This window comes from Apostichopus japonicus, chromosome 17 (assembly GCF_037975245.1).
Source record: "Apostichopus japonicus isolate 1M-3 chromosome 17, ASM3797524v1, whole genome shotgun sequence".
NCBI classification, from domain to species: Eukaryota; Metazoa; Echinodermata; class Holothuroidea; order Aspidochirotida; family Stichopodidae; genus Apostichopus; species Apostichopus japonicus.
Window position 1 is genome coordinate 32903681 of NC_092577.1, and position 16679 is coordinate 32920359.

The 16679-nt window shown below is 35.9% G+C and overlaps 1 protein-coding gene across 5 annotated transcripts in view; it reads right to left on the bottom strand.

Moving 5' to 3' along the window:
* Window positions 1-16679, bottom strand: part of LOC139984269 (pyrokinin-1 receptor-like) — a 104076-nt gene that overhangs the window by 23145 nt on the left and 64252 nt on the right. For 3 of the 5 annotated variants that reach the window (XM_071998102.1, XM_071998103.1, XM_071998105.1), the window contains 2 exons: window positions 11399-12410; window positions 10283-10612 (listed from right to left, as the gene is read on the bottom strand). The exons of 1 other annotated variant lie outside the window; for it this stretch is intronic. In XM_071998102.1, the coding sequence (XP_071854203.1) occupies window positions 10287-10612; window positions 11399-12410 (1338 nt within the window). In that variant the 3' untranslated portion in view covers window positions 10283-10286. The remainder of the gene's footprint in view (window positions 1-10282; window positions 10613-11398; window positions 12411-16679) is intronic. One more of the 5 variants, XM_071998104.1, reaches the window with a different exon arrangement.

The following is a 16679-nucleotide window of genomic DNA, read 5'->3' on the forward strand; positions in this document are numbered from 1 at the left end:
AACTTTCTGGTCTTTGACAACTTATGGTGATCCTCAATGGATTACAGATGCACAAACATTCACAGTAACAAGTTAATGTGACTCTGGTATACATTATAATGTACTGTAGCGACAACATTGTGTACTGAATCATGAAAATGAGGCAGGTGCTCACAGCGATGTTAAGTTTAGCTAAAAAACAAAGTGCGGGTAGGTACGCTTGTTCATAGTATATGTGCTGGAAAAGACCCTTCAATGTAATAACGTCAATGTATGAAATTCAGAAATCGGTTCATCTGACAGTACAGGGTAGCGGTTTTACCGTACACAAATTGTGGACATCATTTCTGTTTCGTAGCATTTTAATTCTACCACATTATCATCCCTCTTTTCAAAAACTTTTTAATGTGCTCCGCTATCGCTCAACCCAATATAGGGCAGTAAATATTGCGTTTTGATGCTTCCAGACTAGATTCAACTCATCGATTTCATACAAAAGCTAAAGGTGTAACAGGCCTTCATGAAGAACCATAGTAAACTCATAAACGATTTGTTTATGTCCGAAGTCAAAATACCAATTTGTCATGCACCAATTGTCAAAATATCGGTCCAGAATAGTGAGTTTTTTTGTTTTCTCGTAGATGATTTGTTTATTTATATATTTAACTTTTTCTTTTGACGTCCATTTCAACGTGTAATCTCTTTTATCACTACGGGAATTTGCAGCCATGTAAATATTTGAACGAATGTACTTAACATTTTACCTCTTTACCGGACAAACCTGCTTTATTAGCTCTGCGGGAATGTTGTCATGTCAACTAAACATGTTATGGTAAAGCTTGTAAGCGATTGCCGTACTTTACAATTCAAATCTTACCACTTAGGGAGGCCAACAAATTTCAAAGATCAAAGAGGATGAACGACGACAATGTAAGTTTATGGAGGCAATAAAGGTGATGAAGTAAACGAAAACGTCGAATAAAACGTCGAGTTATGTATGGTAATGTCTCAGATATATCGAGCGCTCAGTATCAAATTCATTTAAAGTATATAAAGAATATATGTTCTGCCAAAAAAAAAATGGAAAAAAAACTTCACTTGGTGTCTCTCATAGCGCAGAATATGATTCCTTCCGGGAAAGAATTACCAATATGAAAGTTTTTAAGTTGTGATTTCTCTCTTTTGAACGGCATTCATTACCATTTCAATGTCCTCCCAAGCCTCCTATTTTGAGTACAACTAGAAAACGTTTGTTGGGCACTCCAATTTCCAAGTTCTCAACTGGGCCCTGAAATATCACGTTAAATGATGTTTAATGACACTAGGTTTCTATTTTTAAGCATACGCAGGCTGGTAATAACAACTTAGCTACATTTTGAGCAAACGTTCAGGGATGTCAATAGCTTGGCGAAGAGAGTTCTCCAGTTCCTCCCTTCTTCACAAAACAATTTCAACGTTGTAAACAACTTTCCAGTTTTAATATGCTTTCATATTTACCTGCTATATATATTTATAAATATTATATTAACATATGGTTCATTTCGTTGGATTAGTGAGTGTAATATTTATTGCGCATAATTCTCCTTTAAGAAGTAAGGGGGGAAGGAAAAATGCGTTCAGCCGGGATGCAAACGGAATTTTGAATTGACTCATAACGTGATTGTGGTTCGTCTTTCGAAAATGGTGTTTTACTTTGGCTACATGATAAGGTTTTATTTTCATGGCCGCAGCCCTCATGGGATGGGGGAAGAGTACCATGGGAACGGTGAGCGGAGAAAGGAAGAGCTTGAAAAGATATAAAAGGGTTTGAAAGATAGGAAACAAGCCGAACTTTATATGTTTACGCGCATTATTCTTACTACTCTTGATGGTGATAATGCTGGTCAAAAAGCATTAGCCTCCATGCTGATCCTCTGACCCCTTTAAACAAAAGTCGAAGGTTTCAAACACAACGACCAAATCCGACGACGTAAACGCGGTATAACTTAATCCCAACCTTACAAAGCCAGACAATGTAGACAAACAATTTTATCAATGTTTACTGGCTTGTTGGTAATCAGCCTTCAGATCTCAAATTTAGAGCACCATGCTTTCAAACCGTAAACATGATGTCAAAGAAAAAGTATGTTAGCAAACGTTGTTTGACAGGGAATGGGAACGAGTATCAAAATTTATTACGTAGCACTAATGGCATGTCAGAAGGACTATGGAGTCATTCAACGTAGCATCGAATCGATATTGGAAAATGTTATTGACTTTGGCATATAGGTATTACGATGCACGAGCAATTATGCTTCTAGCATAGTTAAATGTACTCGCACTCGCTCTATTTACTTTGTACACGAAAACTTTGATTCTTGTACTCGATATCGTAACCATAGCAATGAAAATATACTTGTAATAAAATAGAGTGATATACTTGTAATAAATATATATAGTAATATACTTGTAATAAATATATAGTTATATACTTGTAATGAATATACATAAATATACTTGTAATACATATGTAGTAATCTACTTGCAATAAATATATCGTAATCTACTTGTAATAAATATATAGTAATCTACTTGTAAAAAACTATATAATAATCAACTTGTAATACATAAATATTTTTCTTGCAATAAATATACAGTAATCTACTTGTAATGAATATATAGTATTGTATAGTATTGTAATGCGCCTTGAGCGCCTTGTTTACTTAAGGTGGATTTGTGCGCTGTATAAATCCACATTATTATTATTAGTAGTAGTATTTTACTTGTTATAAATAAATATTCTACTTGCTATAAATAAACAGTAATATACTAGTAATAAATATATAGTATTCTACTTGCAATATATATATATAGTAATGTATTTGTCATAAATATATAGTAATATACATGTAATAAACATATAGTAATATACATGTAATAAACATATAGTAATATACATGTAATAAACATATAGTAATATACTTGTAATAAATATATATTCAATTTGCAATATATATACAGCAATCTACTTGCAATATATATATAGTAATGTATTTGTCATCAATATACGTGTTATAAACATATGTTAATCTACTTGTAATAAATGTATAGTAATCTACTTGTAATAAATATAGTAATATACTTGTAACAAATATATAGGAATATACTTGTAACAAATTTATAGTAAGGTACTTGTAACAAATATATAGAAACATACTTGTAAAGAATATATATAAAAATTAGTTATAATAAACATACAGTAATATACTAGTAACAAATATACAGTAATCTACTTGTAATAAATATACAGTAATATCCTAGAAATAATATATATTAATATACTTGTAACAAATATATAGTAATACATTTTTATTAAACATATAGTAATATACTTTTAATAAACATATATATATACTTGTAATATATATATAGCAAAAAAATTGGAAATCGCAGTGATGCATTTTTTACTCGTATAGTAATGATCCGATATCCATCATATAGCTGTATTGTGTTAACTGATATAAACAAAGTATTTTATACACAAAATATTATATGTGACGTCGAGCAATTTGATAATAAACCGCAAATGAAACGGCCTACATGCACTAACGTCATAACCTTTTATATTGTTGCCGTAACACTACAAACCAATGTGCAAATGACTTGGTGCACTGCAGAAAGCGTACGAGCAAACGAACATTACACGATAAGTGTATGAGGTAACACGTACAATATGTTAATATGCAGGCAGATGGCATAAGGCACGATTAAAAGCTAATCAAATCCAGCCACCTGTGTCAAGGAGCAATTCTTCGTCGAAAGAAAGCTAGAAATAGTTTTGCACAATTTTGGGATACTAAAGTGTGATATAGTATGGAATCGGTCTTTTTTTTCATTTTAAAGTTTCATATATTCATGATGGAAGAAAGCATTGCTGTGAATGAAACTATTAATGAAAGGAATAATGGAACATTGAACATGTTGGCACATAGTTCTCTATCAACGAGAGTAAACATGGCTGTGCAATAAATAAATAAAGAGGGCTTTAAATATTGTCATGTCATTTTTGGGAGGATCCAGTCCTCATTTGTTTTCGAGAGAACAAAATAGCATATCTCCCAAAGAATTTCACATCTGCCATATTTTTTGGCTGCGTTTACGACAAGCGTGGCAATTAAATTTCTACCATAATTTCTGTCTAAAAAAAATTCTCCCAAAGATGACGCCGAGATTCTCGGTATGGATTTCACAATTTCTGCAAAACTGTAAAGGATAGCCTTTATAGGGATATAATTGTCCACAATCAACAATATTTTCATTGTTAAGCATTTGATAGTATTTGCAAACGCCTCGGTCACACAAATGTATCACTGTGAAGCTTGGTAAGAACATCAAGAGAGATCGACCTCTGGATTATGTAATTCAATCATAAGCAAGTTGGATAACGTTCTGGTTACGTACACGATAAAATGATTCTAAGCAAGACAAAATTGTAATACACAGATACAATTGCTCATATGTTTGCTAATTGGTTTTGCAAACACTGGATATTGCAGCTGTTTATTTCCACAAGAGAGCAAAGTAATGTTCACCGTTGGTATTTTAGAATGTTAAGTGGTGCCACGATACTTCTCCAAAGTAAACTTAATGAATTTTTTTTCTCTGGCCGCTTCCAAATGATGGATTTGTAAAATGGAAATGTATGGCACTTCGATACTCATTTGGGATAAAGTCAACTACTTCAGAATATATTTGCGAGTCTACGTTTTCTTATTAAATCTACGGCACTAGTTGAAATACAAGTCTATTATTGAAAGCAGTTAGTCGGATCTATGCTTTAGAATTTTAATTATGTTGTAAGTGGTAATCTTTATTGAAATAACGCCTAGAGCAGCCAACATTTGCTGACACAAAACTTCTGCTCAAGCAAGTAGAGGTTTTTTGGAAAGTTACAAAATTGATAATATTTATTAAAAAGATCATCCCATGTATTGTACGGGTTCTTTGCAGTATAGTATGGGCCTCAGGTAAAATATAATAAGAGAATAAAATATTCAAAATCCATCCCGAGTGAAGTATGTTTCTTGAATGCAAGATTTTTATGTTCTAACATTTATTAGTTGTAAGATAGCACAATATCATAACTGTCTAAGAAGATTTGTCAGCACAATCTATTTTTTACTGTGGTACAAAGTTCTACGTATTACAGTACTTACTGAAATCTCTGTGTGAATCGCCTGGGATCTAACACAGACGACTGCCAGAGCTAATATAGTGTGCGTACTGCTCGCTAAGCTGGTCGCTGCTGGCTTGCCTTATGTCAAAGGTTTTCCTTTTCAAGAAAGTATCTTTCAATTGGCAAAGAAAACAAAAGCCCTAAAAACCAAACAAAAATTAAGGAACTGATTAGACCTATTTCCGGAAGGCAGTCGTTATAGGCTACTACTTTGGATGAAGTGTGCGTCTATCTGCATAAGATGTTCTTTGTTTATAAATCTTGTTGTTAATCTTTCAATCCATCTGACTTTCTTTGCCGTTGGTGAACAAATTAACATTTTTACCTCTAAAAGATGCACATTTTCGTTTTTGTTTCCAACGAGGATCACATTTCGCGATATGTTTTAATTCTGAGTTTTGAATTATCGAAGGATTTTATGAGAAGAATTGCTGAGCGAGATATCAAGTTATACTTCAATGTTGCTCACAAACAATACATGCTTCCGTCAGGTCAACAAAATGACCACGTGAATTATATCGAATCCTTGTTCAGTTATTACTAACAACATTTAAGTACAACTTGTTACTACGCAAGTGTTGGCAGAACTTGCTTACATTTTAGCACGTTTGTACCCATGTTTATGAAATGGATATGCCTACTGGTATCTGTTAATTGAAAAGTTGTTGCTGCTGGTTAGTGCTCAATATGTCATTAAATCCATGTCACCCATTGATGCAGGCGACGTAGCATGGTGATAAGTCAAAACTATGCCTCTGACAAAGTTAAATCGTACCGGCGACTGTCAGAGCACATGGTTTTGAAACCAAGGGACACCATATTCATTTAATCTAATCTTACAACCCCTCTTGATAATCTTCCTGTTGACGGAATTTGCTAACAAATATATTGCCAAGAACCAAAGTATGTGCAAAGTCGTCCTATGCACGAGGATAACCGAGTAACTCAGTGATGTGTAGACCATTTTTGTCGTCCGTCCTTTCCAAACACGCCGGTTCTAAATTACATGTAAAAGGGTCAAGGATCTTGCGAAGGTGATGCAGTTTTTATTGTCGTCTTTATTAATTTTGATATCTATTCATATATTTAGAGTTATGCGAAGAGGTATACTTCTAAATAATATTTGCCATACCCTTATATAATATTGCCATTTGGTTAACAACATGTATCGTAAAACTGCTTCAAGTATGATTTTGAAGATGCAATATAGCGATCCCGGGTACTTGTTGTTGACATATTCAACAAAACGATATCGTCTTTGAAAGATTGTATCAACATTTATAAGTTTAACTCAGCATCCATGAAGATATTTCGTTTCGGGAGCACTGACACAACATGTGCTGATGCATCTATTAACTGACAATATTACTTTTACTAAACCCCTTTGCACATCGAAGACATTTGTGCCATCGGAGTAATTTTACTGATCTAATAACATACCTTTGTGATGAATATGAAACTATTAAACCACAGAAACGAAACTTGCCTCGTTAACATCATAGTTAAACACAAAACGGCTGTAAATAATGGGCAAAGATTCTGGAAACATTGATTGGCCAAACAACTCGTTTCCGTAATATTAAAAATTTTGGACATGCATTATTTTTAAGCGACAATTTTTCCTTAGACCAATTCTGTGCATTGAACTATAGAAGAAAGTTGCTCGCAAATTGATTGTCTTTTTCCATCGAGTATTAAGTGAGTTAGCTCTAAGGAATAATATAATTGCAAATTAATCGGTGCGTGAGTTATGTATGGGTTGACACAATAAAAATTACAAAGAGCATGATATGTCAAATCGAGTCAACTTAGAAGACATCAACGTAAAACGCGTAACATGTAAAATGGTGGGCCACTACACGCAAGTCAAAGTAGAATAGCCTAACTAAACTATAGTCTTTAAATAAACTTAAACGACAGCGGGTGTATAACTGTATCTACGCATTGGTACACCAGTAGAATGAACGTGATGGAGTGGTACGGACTTCGGTCTATGACACAAGGTCCGGGTTCGATTCCTATCTTCGTCTGATGAGTCCCAAAAGGACGACAACGGTATTGAAGTGGAATTTTTCTGGTGTTGATCTTTATTAATTTCATATATCTATTCAACCCCACCCTTTACAGAAAGTCGTTTGACCCATGCAGTGAATGAAGTGCACGAAAAGGTGGTTGCATCTACTCTGGATTTTAGTAAAATGCGATAAGTTTGGTAAAATTGCTGCAAATGGACGACAAACGCAAAAAAACGAACATTTATCTGCAAAGGTATGTATTATTAATTAAGTATTTAAGCTTTCTTTCAATTTCCCCGTAATTATTTCTGTAGTGTTTACAACATCAAAATCGTTGAAAAAGGTGGATTGCATATATACTTTAACATCACACAACAGAATCGTATGAGATGAAGACAAAGCGATGTCGATGGGGAGCATAGATTGAAGCTACACCTTACTTTGGGTTGTATATAAGACGGGACCATGCCGATCTAGCTTTGAAATAGTTGCATGTAATTGGCTTTTTCTTTGTCGAACTAAGGGATCTGTGTGAATACAATAACTTAAGAACAACTAATGAAGGATTGTGTTTAACCATATGGTCACACTTAATTAATGTAATGCATCGTATTAACCAGAATGCAAATATGCATTGTGGTTTCGATGATGTAATATGAGCATTTTCCTTCACGAATCTGACGAAATGTAAAGTGAGGGTGTACAACATACTTGATCAAAGTAATACAGTGAAAAGCAGTATGATGTGACAAACACCAAACATGTTCGCCTTGCAAACCTTGAAGTGTTTGCATTATTTCTTTGCACCTAGCTTGATTGCCGTGAACCAATGTACATTTATTTTGTTTCAAGCAGGGGTGGGCAACCTACGGCCCGCGGGCCACATGCGGCCCGCCAGTGATATTTTGCGGCCCGTGAGATGTTTCAAGAAAAAGAAAAAAAAAATCTATTTTACATCATCTCAAAAAACGAGCAAGCTGCTTAGAATTTATCGGCACGAATGATGCTGTCAGATAGGCATATTATCTCGATTAATTATCAACTATACTGTATTGACATCATGTTTTTGTGAATACAGATTAAGTACACACACCTATTGCTTGAAAGTCCTCGGAATCAAAGGTTTGAAATCAACAGCAGGTCGCTGGTTAGGTGCGGCCCAGTCAATTTTTCACTCCTTATATCTGGCCCATTAATTCAAAAAGGTTGCCCACCCTGGTTTCAAGGCACCTTCACCACCTTTCTTTAAAAGTGAGAATGATACCACAAAGTTATTGACAAATTCAACGCAAAATGTAGCTTAAACAAGCACAGAAAGATGTTAGTGTGGTTATAGAATGGTGGAAGCAAAAATCAGTCAATCACACAAAAACGAGATGGTTATGAATATGAAGCAGCACAGAGTGATTTGTAAATGGAGTATTGTTTTTCAGTGACTTTATCTAATTTTTATCTAGTTTGTAATATATGGATGTGATTATGACTTCCTTCAAGCTCCGCCCGCCCAACACGTACCCCGAAAAATGCGTCTCTTGTGTCGTGTACTGACGAAATTATGCATATTATTTTATTTTGTTTTACGTAGTGACGAATGTTTTCTATAGGCCTATGCCCTTAAAATTGTTCTACATCTTTTAAATTTAGAACGGCGATAAAATATAGTTGGTTGTCTGTGACCTAAAACTAGGAGACTGCGTAAAAGATATTATTTGTGATCAAAAATTCAGTTGCAATTTATTGAAAATGATTTGGAAGGTGATATATATATTTTTTCATTCGTCATTACGCGAAACAGGGGACGCATGAACCTCAACGCGCGCAACCAAGTACACACCAATTCATTCAACGGAGATAGAGGTCTAGAACTCCATTGTCCATTAGAGCAACTCAGTTATAGTTAAGCATTAGCTCTGTTTCATGTTAGTGAACGGATGACGTCTCTTTAAGACGCAAATGAGACTTTCTCCCATGAAATCCAGTCAGTTTCTCCGGTCACAACATGTTTTGCTCAAAAGAAATCCTTTTCAGTCTTAACATCAACTAAATATTTATAAACTACCAGTAACTGACCTCTGTATGGCATCACAAATTTGTTTCCATTCTGGGGTAAGTATTTTTCATTTGCCCATTTTTGTAAAAGTTGCAGGAGTACCCTAAAACAATTGCGCAAGACTTCGAATGCGCCGTTTCCATTGATCTAATGGCAAATACACCGAGTGATACTGGTGACAAGGATTTCCCATATACCTCCAATGTCGACTAATGACATATAGGCAATGGGAGTACAGATTTGAGTAAGACATATGTCCTTGGAAATTGGTGAGACACATATCCTACGTTATCAATCCAATAGTTACCCCATACATAGAACGTAAAGGAAATCGTTTCGTAAGTTCCCTATGAGCACACACCACCACGTCTGTACACATTCTACACGTGGCTGTGTCGCTCTCACTCAACCTGACCTGGAATAGCGATGAGCACATACCGAATTGAATAATTAAAGGTCTTATATCTTGTGGCCAATGTTACTAACACCTGCGTGTTCTTTCACACAGAACGATTCTGTTCTAGATAAGGAACGAATTAGGTCGGATTTTTCAGATTCCCCTATTCATCATTCGAAATCTATCTCATTTCCCAACCTTGCAATCCTAATCACGTTTTACCAGTGTCAATGTCCAACGGCGCATGTAGCCTATCATTTCTCTGGAACCCCCCCCCCCCCCCCATTCGAGTTCCCAATAAGTTTGTTAATGTTTTCTGAATTAGATCGTTCTGCATTTCCATGGGCAATGAGTAAATGGATTGACTGTAATCTTAGGAACAAAAAGAAGAAGCTAATCAAGATAACGTCCTATGTGTGTTTCTGTCATCATTCGAGTTCGGAGAATTTGTTCATGGCATGATTCAACACAAAGTAATCCATTTGTCCTAAAAAAAGAGTCATGAATTTGTTAACCTTTTCATAATGTGATGCATATGTGTTGTTCACGCAAAGCCTACGTGTAGATACATGTCACTGATGGCTCCAAAAAAGCAAGTTACTCCGCAAGTGAATTTTGTTGCTTACATTGTTATAACGCCGTGAAATGTGTGGTGGTGAAATTGGAGGTGTCCGTGCGGGAGTAGCGTTTGGAGTGCATGCTACTACCATCACTGAGCTGTAATGATCTTACTTCACGGCACAAGACCGTCCTTTTGTACGCCTTCCGGAATCTCGCCGACATGATGTTGTAGAGGACTGGGTTGGCGCATGATGAAAGGTAAAGAAGTGTCATCGAGATGGAATACAGCCACTCGTGATAGGTCGATTCGTTGATACCTCCACTTACGATCAAAGGTCGTAACCGTATCCACATGAAAGGAAACCAAAGGACGAAAAAGCAAACCGCCACCAAAGCTACGAGAGACAGAGAGAGAGAGGGGTAAAAAAGAAGCAATATTGAAACATTTTTTTAATCGGCGACAATGACGTTATGTATAGAAAGTGCATGACACTTAACTAAACGATGTCCATATTGTATCGTCTAGTTAGATTTATTTAACAACAAGACGTACTTTAATTTTACGTTTTACATACTTCCTCTGAAGGTTGTGAAGTTTCGTATCATAGAAAATGAAATTTTGGTTGAAACGACAAACAGTAGTCAAAATAGTCAATGACCGTAAGGTTGCAACGCCTGAGTTAAGTTATTAATGTCTGTCACAAAATGATTTGATATTCTTCATCGCAGATACCTATGTTAAATGCTACAGAAGCTTGACCGGTATGTCACTTACGAATTTTTTCATTCACATCAGAACATCACTTTCGCACAAAATAAAATAGTTTATTAAATGCCTACGTCGAAGAAAAGAAATACAATTAATGATAATTTTACTAATCTATGAAACAAAATATCAACATGTTAATGGAAAGGGAATTCTAACATGCCATATGAATGTCGGATCTTAGAGAATCATCCCGAATTTCGACGAAATTGCAACATTTTCCAACTTTAATTCTTCAAATGGGAGAAGATGAATAAGATTCCATGATTTATACAATTGCTGTAGTTTTGAACTTAAAATAACTTAAACAAGTACAGAGCTTTCTCAGCTACAGAACAGGATAATACAGATTATTCATCATTTGGTGATACAGTTAACATGGCTTTAAATAAAATATACAACCACAACAACTTACCAAGAAGTTTCACGGCATGGTGTCTGGCTTTGTCCACAGCGTCGCTGGTGGAATGTTTCTTCTTTGCTGTTTTTTTCGGAATTTTCATCATTGATGTCCTCCTCCCTGATGTGATGTTCTTTGCGTAAAGTGTTCTTGCGATCAATGAATATAAGACTATGATCAACGTCATTGGAACGAGGAACAGAAATATAGAACTAATACCATAAAATATGGCTAGGAATCTATCCAATTCATACTGTGGCAAACATACAGTCGATTCTGGAATACCAAAGCAAAACTCTTGCGTAGAGAATACTGCAAAGACAGGCGTGGCTAAGATGAAGGAACAAATCCATATGAGAACGATGATTTTTGACGCACGCGATTGTGATAAAATGGTTCGCGCCCTCATCGGATGGCAAATGACGATATACCTTTCTATGGTGAACGCTACGATATGCAGCACCGTTGTGTAGAGACACGCTTCCTTGACGTAAGGATGTAAACGGCAAAAGAATTGTGGAAAGCTCCAAGGCCAAAAGTGCAACTGGAATTTGATCTCCACTGGCGCGGTCGTCAGGAGCATCAGAAGATCCGAAAGGGCGAGGCTGAGAAGGTAGTGGGATGTCGCTTGAAGGACTTTATTACGCAGAATCACGATAATAGTTAAAATGTTAGCAATTGATCCAAATATGCATAAAATCGCAAGGATCATGGAGAAGAAGAGACCATTCCTCTGTCCGGGAGCACCCATGGTTGGTTCCAGATATACCATTCGAGTGTCGTGGTCCATATCGTATAAGAAATACGGACACGTCGAACAATATTGGATGCAGTATTCGATAATACGACCTGGATACGCGCTAGAACACGGAATGTCCTGACTTTCTGAATGGCAAACAGCTACCAGCGGTTCATTTATGTCGTCACAAACCTGCCCCATAGCATCGGTATAGTTGAGTTCTAGTAAAGTGAGGTTACAAGCCCACTCCGCCATGGCTATGGGACAATTCTGGAAAATTATGGCAACCTGCAAATATCAGAAAGAGCGAAAAAGAATTGAGTCAGTAAACAAAAACGACAATATCGTTTTATCTTGACCACTCTCCGGATTGACCGCATTTTGCGACCAAATTTGGTTTGGGTCTCAGAACATTCTTTTGCGGCCCAAATCTTAAGGTTAACCAAGCTTTTCATTTCAGTAAGCTTATCTCTGAAAAACGTGGAAACATTCACTCATTTTGATAGTTTTCATTGTAGTGAACATCTCTTTTCATTATCTCGTGTTGCATTGAAAACATAGCATTCGTTGCCAACGAACAAAATGTTCCATTCGACCGCTTTCCTCACGCTTGCTTGTCTGTATAATTGTGCATGCGCATTACACAAGTAAGGATACACAGTAGAATCTCTGACGTCATGGCCTCTTTTAATCTCACATTAACCATTGATACATCTGACCAATAACATCATCCCGATTTATCTTATGAACGTAAACGCAATCGATATAACTTTCAGCTATCCGATCCGAGTTTGCTCAGTTTTCCCAACTTTTTTGTTGTATAAAAAGAGTAAACTTTAAATTCTATACTTCAAAATTAAAAAATAAATAATATACTTAAATATATTATGACTAGTTTAAACCGAGTACATTGTGAGACATTCTTTCATCTGGTAGCTCATCATTGAAATATAAGAAAGGCATGATTATCATCTAAATTGAAAATACAATCGAACTTGATAATGTGCTTGACATTTTGAAAAAAAAACCCAATGTCCTAACAAGAGTATAAATTTGTGGCGCTCTGTCACCCCTTTTGCGATGGAAGAATGTTTTGAAACTTATCCACACATTTTGACACATTTTTGGAGGTCCCTGTTTTCTCCCAAATGTGTCGTTAACTTCGCATACAACGCAATAGGCAATACTTTTTCATGCTAACTTCTAATATCGATCTCAACTTCACACAGTAACAGTAAACGATTCATTGAAGGTTTGGAAAATTTCTGTTTTTTCTCCATTATGTTAACGGTATACATAATAGTTCAAAAGATATTCATATCCAATTGCCTACGTCATAGTAAAGAAAAAAAAACTAGTCACCCATCGCACTGACGCGCAACAGGATTTCGTTTAATGGAGAGAAATATATTCTATTTCCTTGCCATTCACTGCTCTTGAAATCAGCATTTGTTTGTAACATTTCCAGGTGTCATAAGGCGATAATGTTACATTTATTGGGATTCTAATATCTACCTTTACGAAAAGCAGTTGGAAGAGAAAAAGTCTTAAATATTTTGTAAGATGGTGAGTCTTCCATTTGTTTAAGTAGACAGAGATTGCTGCAGGATAACCATGTAATTCATGCGGAGGGATTCAAACAAATATGCAAAGAATCTGTCATTTCGCCATATCGGAATAATCGAACTACAGTCTGTAGATAACATATTAATGTAATGATGAAGTACAAAATCTTTTGTCATGAAGTAATTGTATTCAAGACTTTCAGCAAGATTTATGAGACACTTTAACCTTCTTTTTTCTCTCTCTCTTTTTCTTTTCCTGCGTTTGGTCGCCAATTTGACCGAAACTACCAAGGGTTGCTCTAAGTTACCTTGTAAATAAACTTAGATGCCTTCCAAAATTTCATCACCATATGAAGGTTAATGAGAACATGATTTATGAATCGATTCCCCTTTTACTATACGCCGCTCAGTATCTTGTTTGTTTTTTTTTCTCTTGTAACAGTTGAGTACCAACTTGGCATTGGAAACTTTGCAACTGCTTTACTGTGATGACGTTTAAGACGCAAGCAGTATCAACACCTTTAACTAAATCAATTCAACATTAGCTGTTTGCAGGCCAGAATATGTTCGTAACCTGTTCTGCGTCCTGATTAAACAGGTCTATTTACGACTCAGTTTCGAAACTTGTTTGTTTCTATTTTAGAGATGAAAGAGCAGTAACGAGGATTTCAGTTACCTTAAGAATTCCAAATTTGCCCTAGTTACCGTTTTACGGGAACTTGCAGCTTAAGGCCGTAATGGAAGAACTGACAATTTGTAATCTGGTATGAACATTCAATGTGCCTAAGCGTGTCAACTGACAGTTCTAGGAGCAAAATGACACATTTCTTTAGAGGCAGTACGTATCCGATTAATAGCGAACTATTTAGTGCACACGCGCGCGTCACTTGGATTTAGCGTTCGAATTTAAGAAACCCTGCTTTAAAGGTCAACGACTCTACTCCTTTGTTGCAACAAGAATTGACACAGAATGTCGGAATATGTCTACGCCAAGACATTTGGCCCTCTTTAATGTATGGCTACATGAAAGAACTACAAAAGCAAAGTTTATCCTGTGTTATTAAATGTTAACAGTTACTTTCGAAAGTTTATCTGATATACTTTCTCCTCTCCCCCTCCTAACTAAAATGGACCGACACCAAGGGAGGCATGAAATATTTGCAATTTGAGGCGGCCGCATGTAGATGCAATGTGAAATTATATTTCAACTTTACACGTTTCAACATGTATAATTATTATCTTTTCTTTGCCATAACGCCATATATCCATTTTCGACACGGGAGTAGGTGCATCCTTACGTGTTAGGGCATACTAATTGGGTATTAAATTCCACTGCGTCACTGCAACACAATTTCGTGCACGCCCCTGCTACAGAATGATTCGAAACACGAAACACGCTGACGCGTGCGCGCAAGGGACGCACTCAGTAGCACAACCCAAATAATAGCACACAGATGCAACTATAATAACACCCGACGACCAAACCCCTTCCAAGATCAATTGACTATCTGTCGTTTTCGAACCAACACATTTTTTCCTCTTCAAATAGAAGATGAAAACATCTACCTAAATAATTCTGACTTAAACTTACTTCAATGACAAACGTATTGAGTTATTTATGAGACCATTACATAACTGAAAATATATCAGGCTAACTTCATTTCTAACTGTCAAGACGGACTTGCAAAGAAGCCCCAAATACATTTGCGACAGATTGGAAACATTATTCTTGAACAGAAGGCTTACCAAATGGCATGTCTTGTTTAACTACTTATTTGAAATGATAAACATATCCATCTAAAGACCATGTTAGAAGTTACTGGGGGCCGTCAGAGGATTCATGGATAACTACATAACGACTAAAAGGTTTTCCTTTCTATTTTTAGCAGAAATGGAATGAATTTCTTCAGATAGCCTTACAGTACCCACTTGAAAGTGGTAATAAATGCAACGATGATATCCCTTTTAGGTAATGTTTTTCAACAACTCTTCTTACGCTGCGTTAACAATCCAGAGGAAAGATATGCCCCACGTACACATTACTTTAAGATATAAGTTCATTAACGGGACTGAATGAATCACATGGCAATGATCTCTGTTTTGTTCTTCTTTGGGTGGGGGGGGGGGTGGCACATTAAAATGATGCCGTCTAATGTGCTTGCGGGGATCCCGTTGTAAGGCAACACTGCATATCGGACACTTTTATTAGCGTTCTTATTATTCGATGATATACAAGGGCGGTATCTCAATGATAGTTACTTCACAGAATTACCGTCCCAGCTGTGTCAATTGCCCCTGTTGCTCTGATTGTCATTTATTAATTAGTAAATTTATGATATTTCGTGTGAATATAAGATCTATTTTCTCTTTACTTTAGCAATGGAGTGTATGGTAATGTTTGGTAAAATTCCGGGAAAAAAGTGAATTCATGTTTTTATTCATAAAATGTTGCGGAGACATTTTAAGGTCGTTTTAAAACATACACATAACATAATAATAATGGCTCATTTAAGAAAAACAAGAAAGGCAAATGCAGACAATGTAGAACTGCAAGGTCATTGGCCAAATTGATTAGAGTCTAGAAGCTCAATTTTCAATTTGCAATTCTCTTCTCTAGTCAGCTTTTGATTGATTAATATTCAAAATATCTTTTGAATGCAATGCGATAGTAGGAATTGAAAAACAAAGTAAAATCTTCTGCAAAAGCTTTGGATAATATCTGACCTTCAAAATCAAAATAACCACAGTTCAATTGTATCTTTTGGATGTAAACTTGACAGAAATTTTCTCATAAATTGGAAACGCCAGAAATATTTGTTTCGATATGAATTGAAACAGATATGAAATTGACGGTAGCGATATGGGTTACGCTAACTCTGATTGGGCCTATAACCGGTTAATATTTTACAATATCGTTTGTCTGAATTTCCCGTCATTCGAAATGCGATGGTAAGAACTGATAAATTGTAACAACGTCTGTGAAGTCTGACCT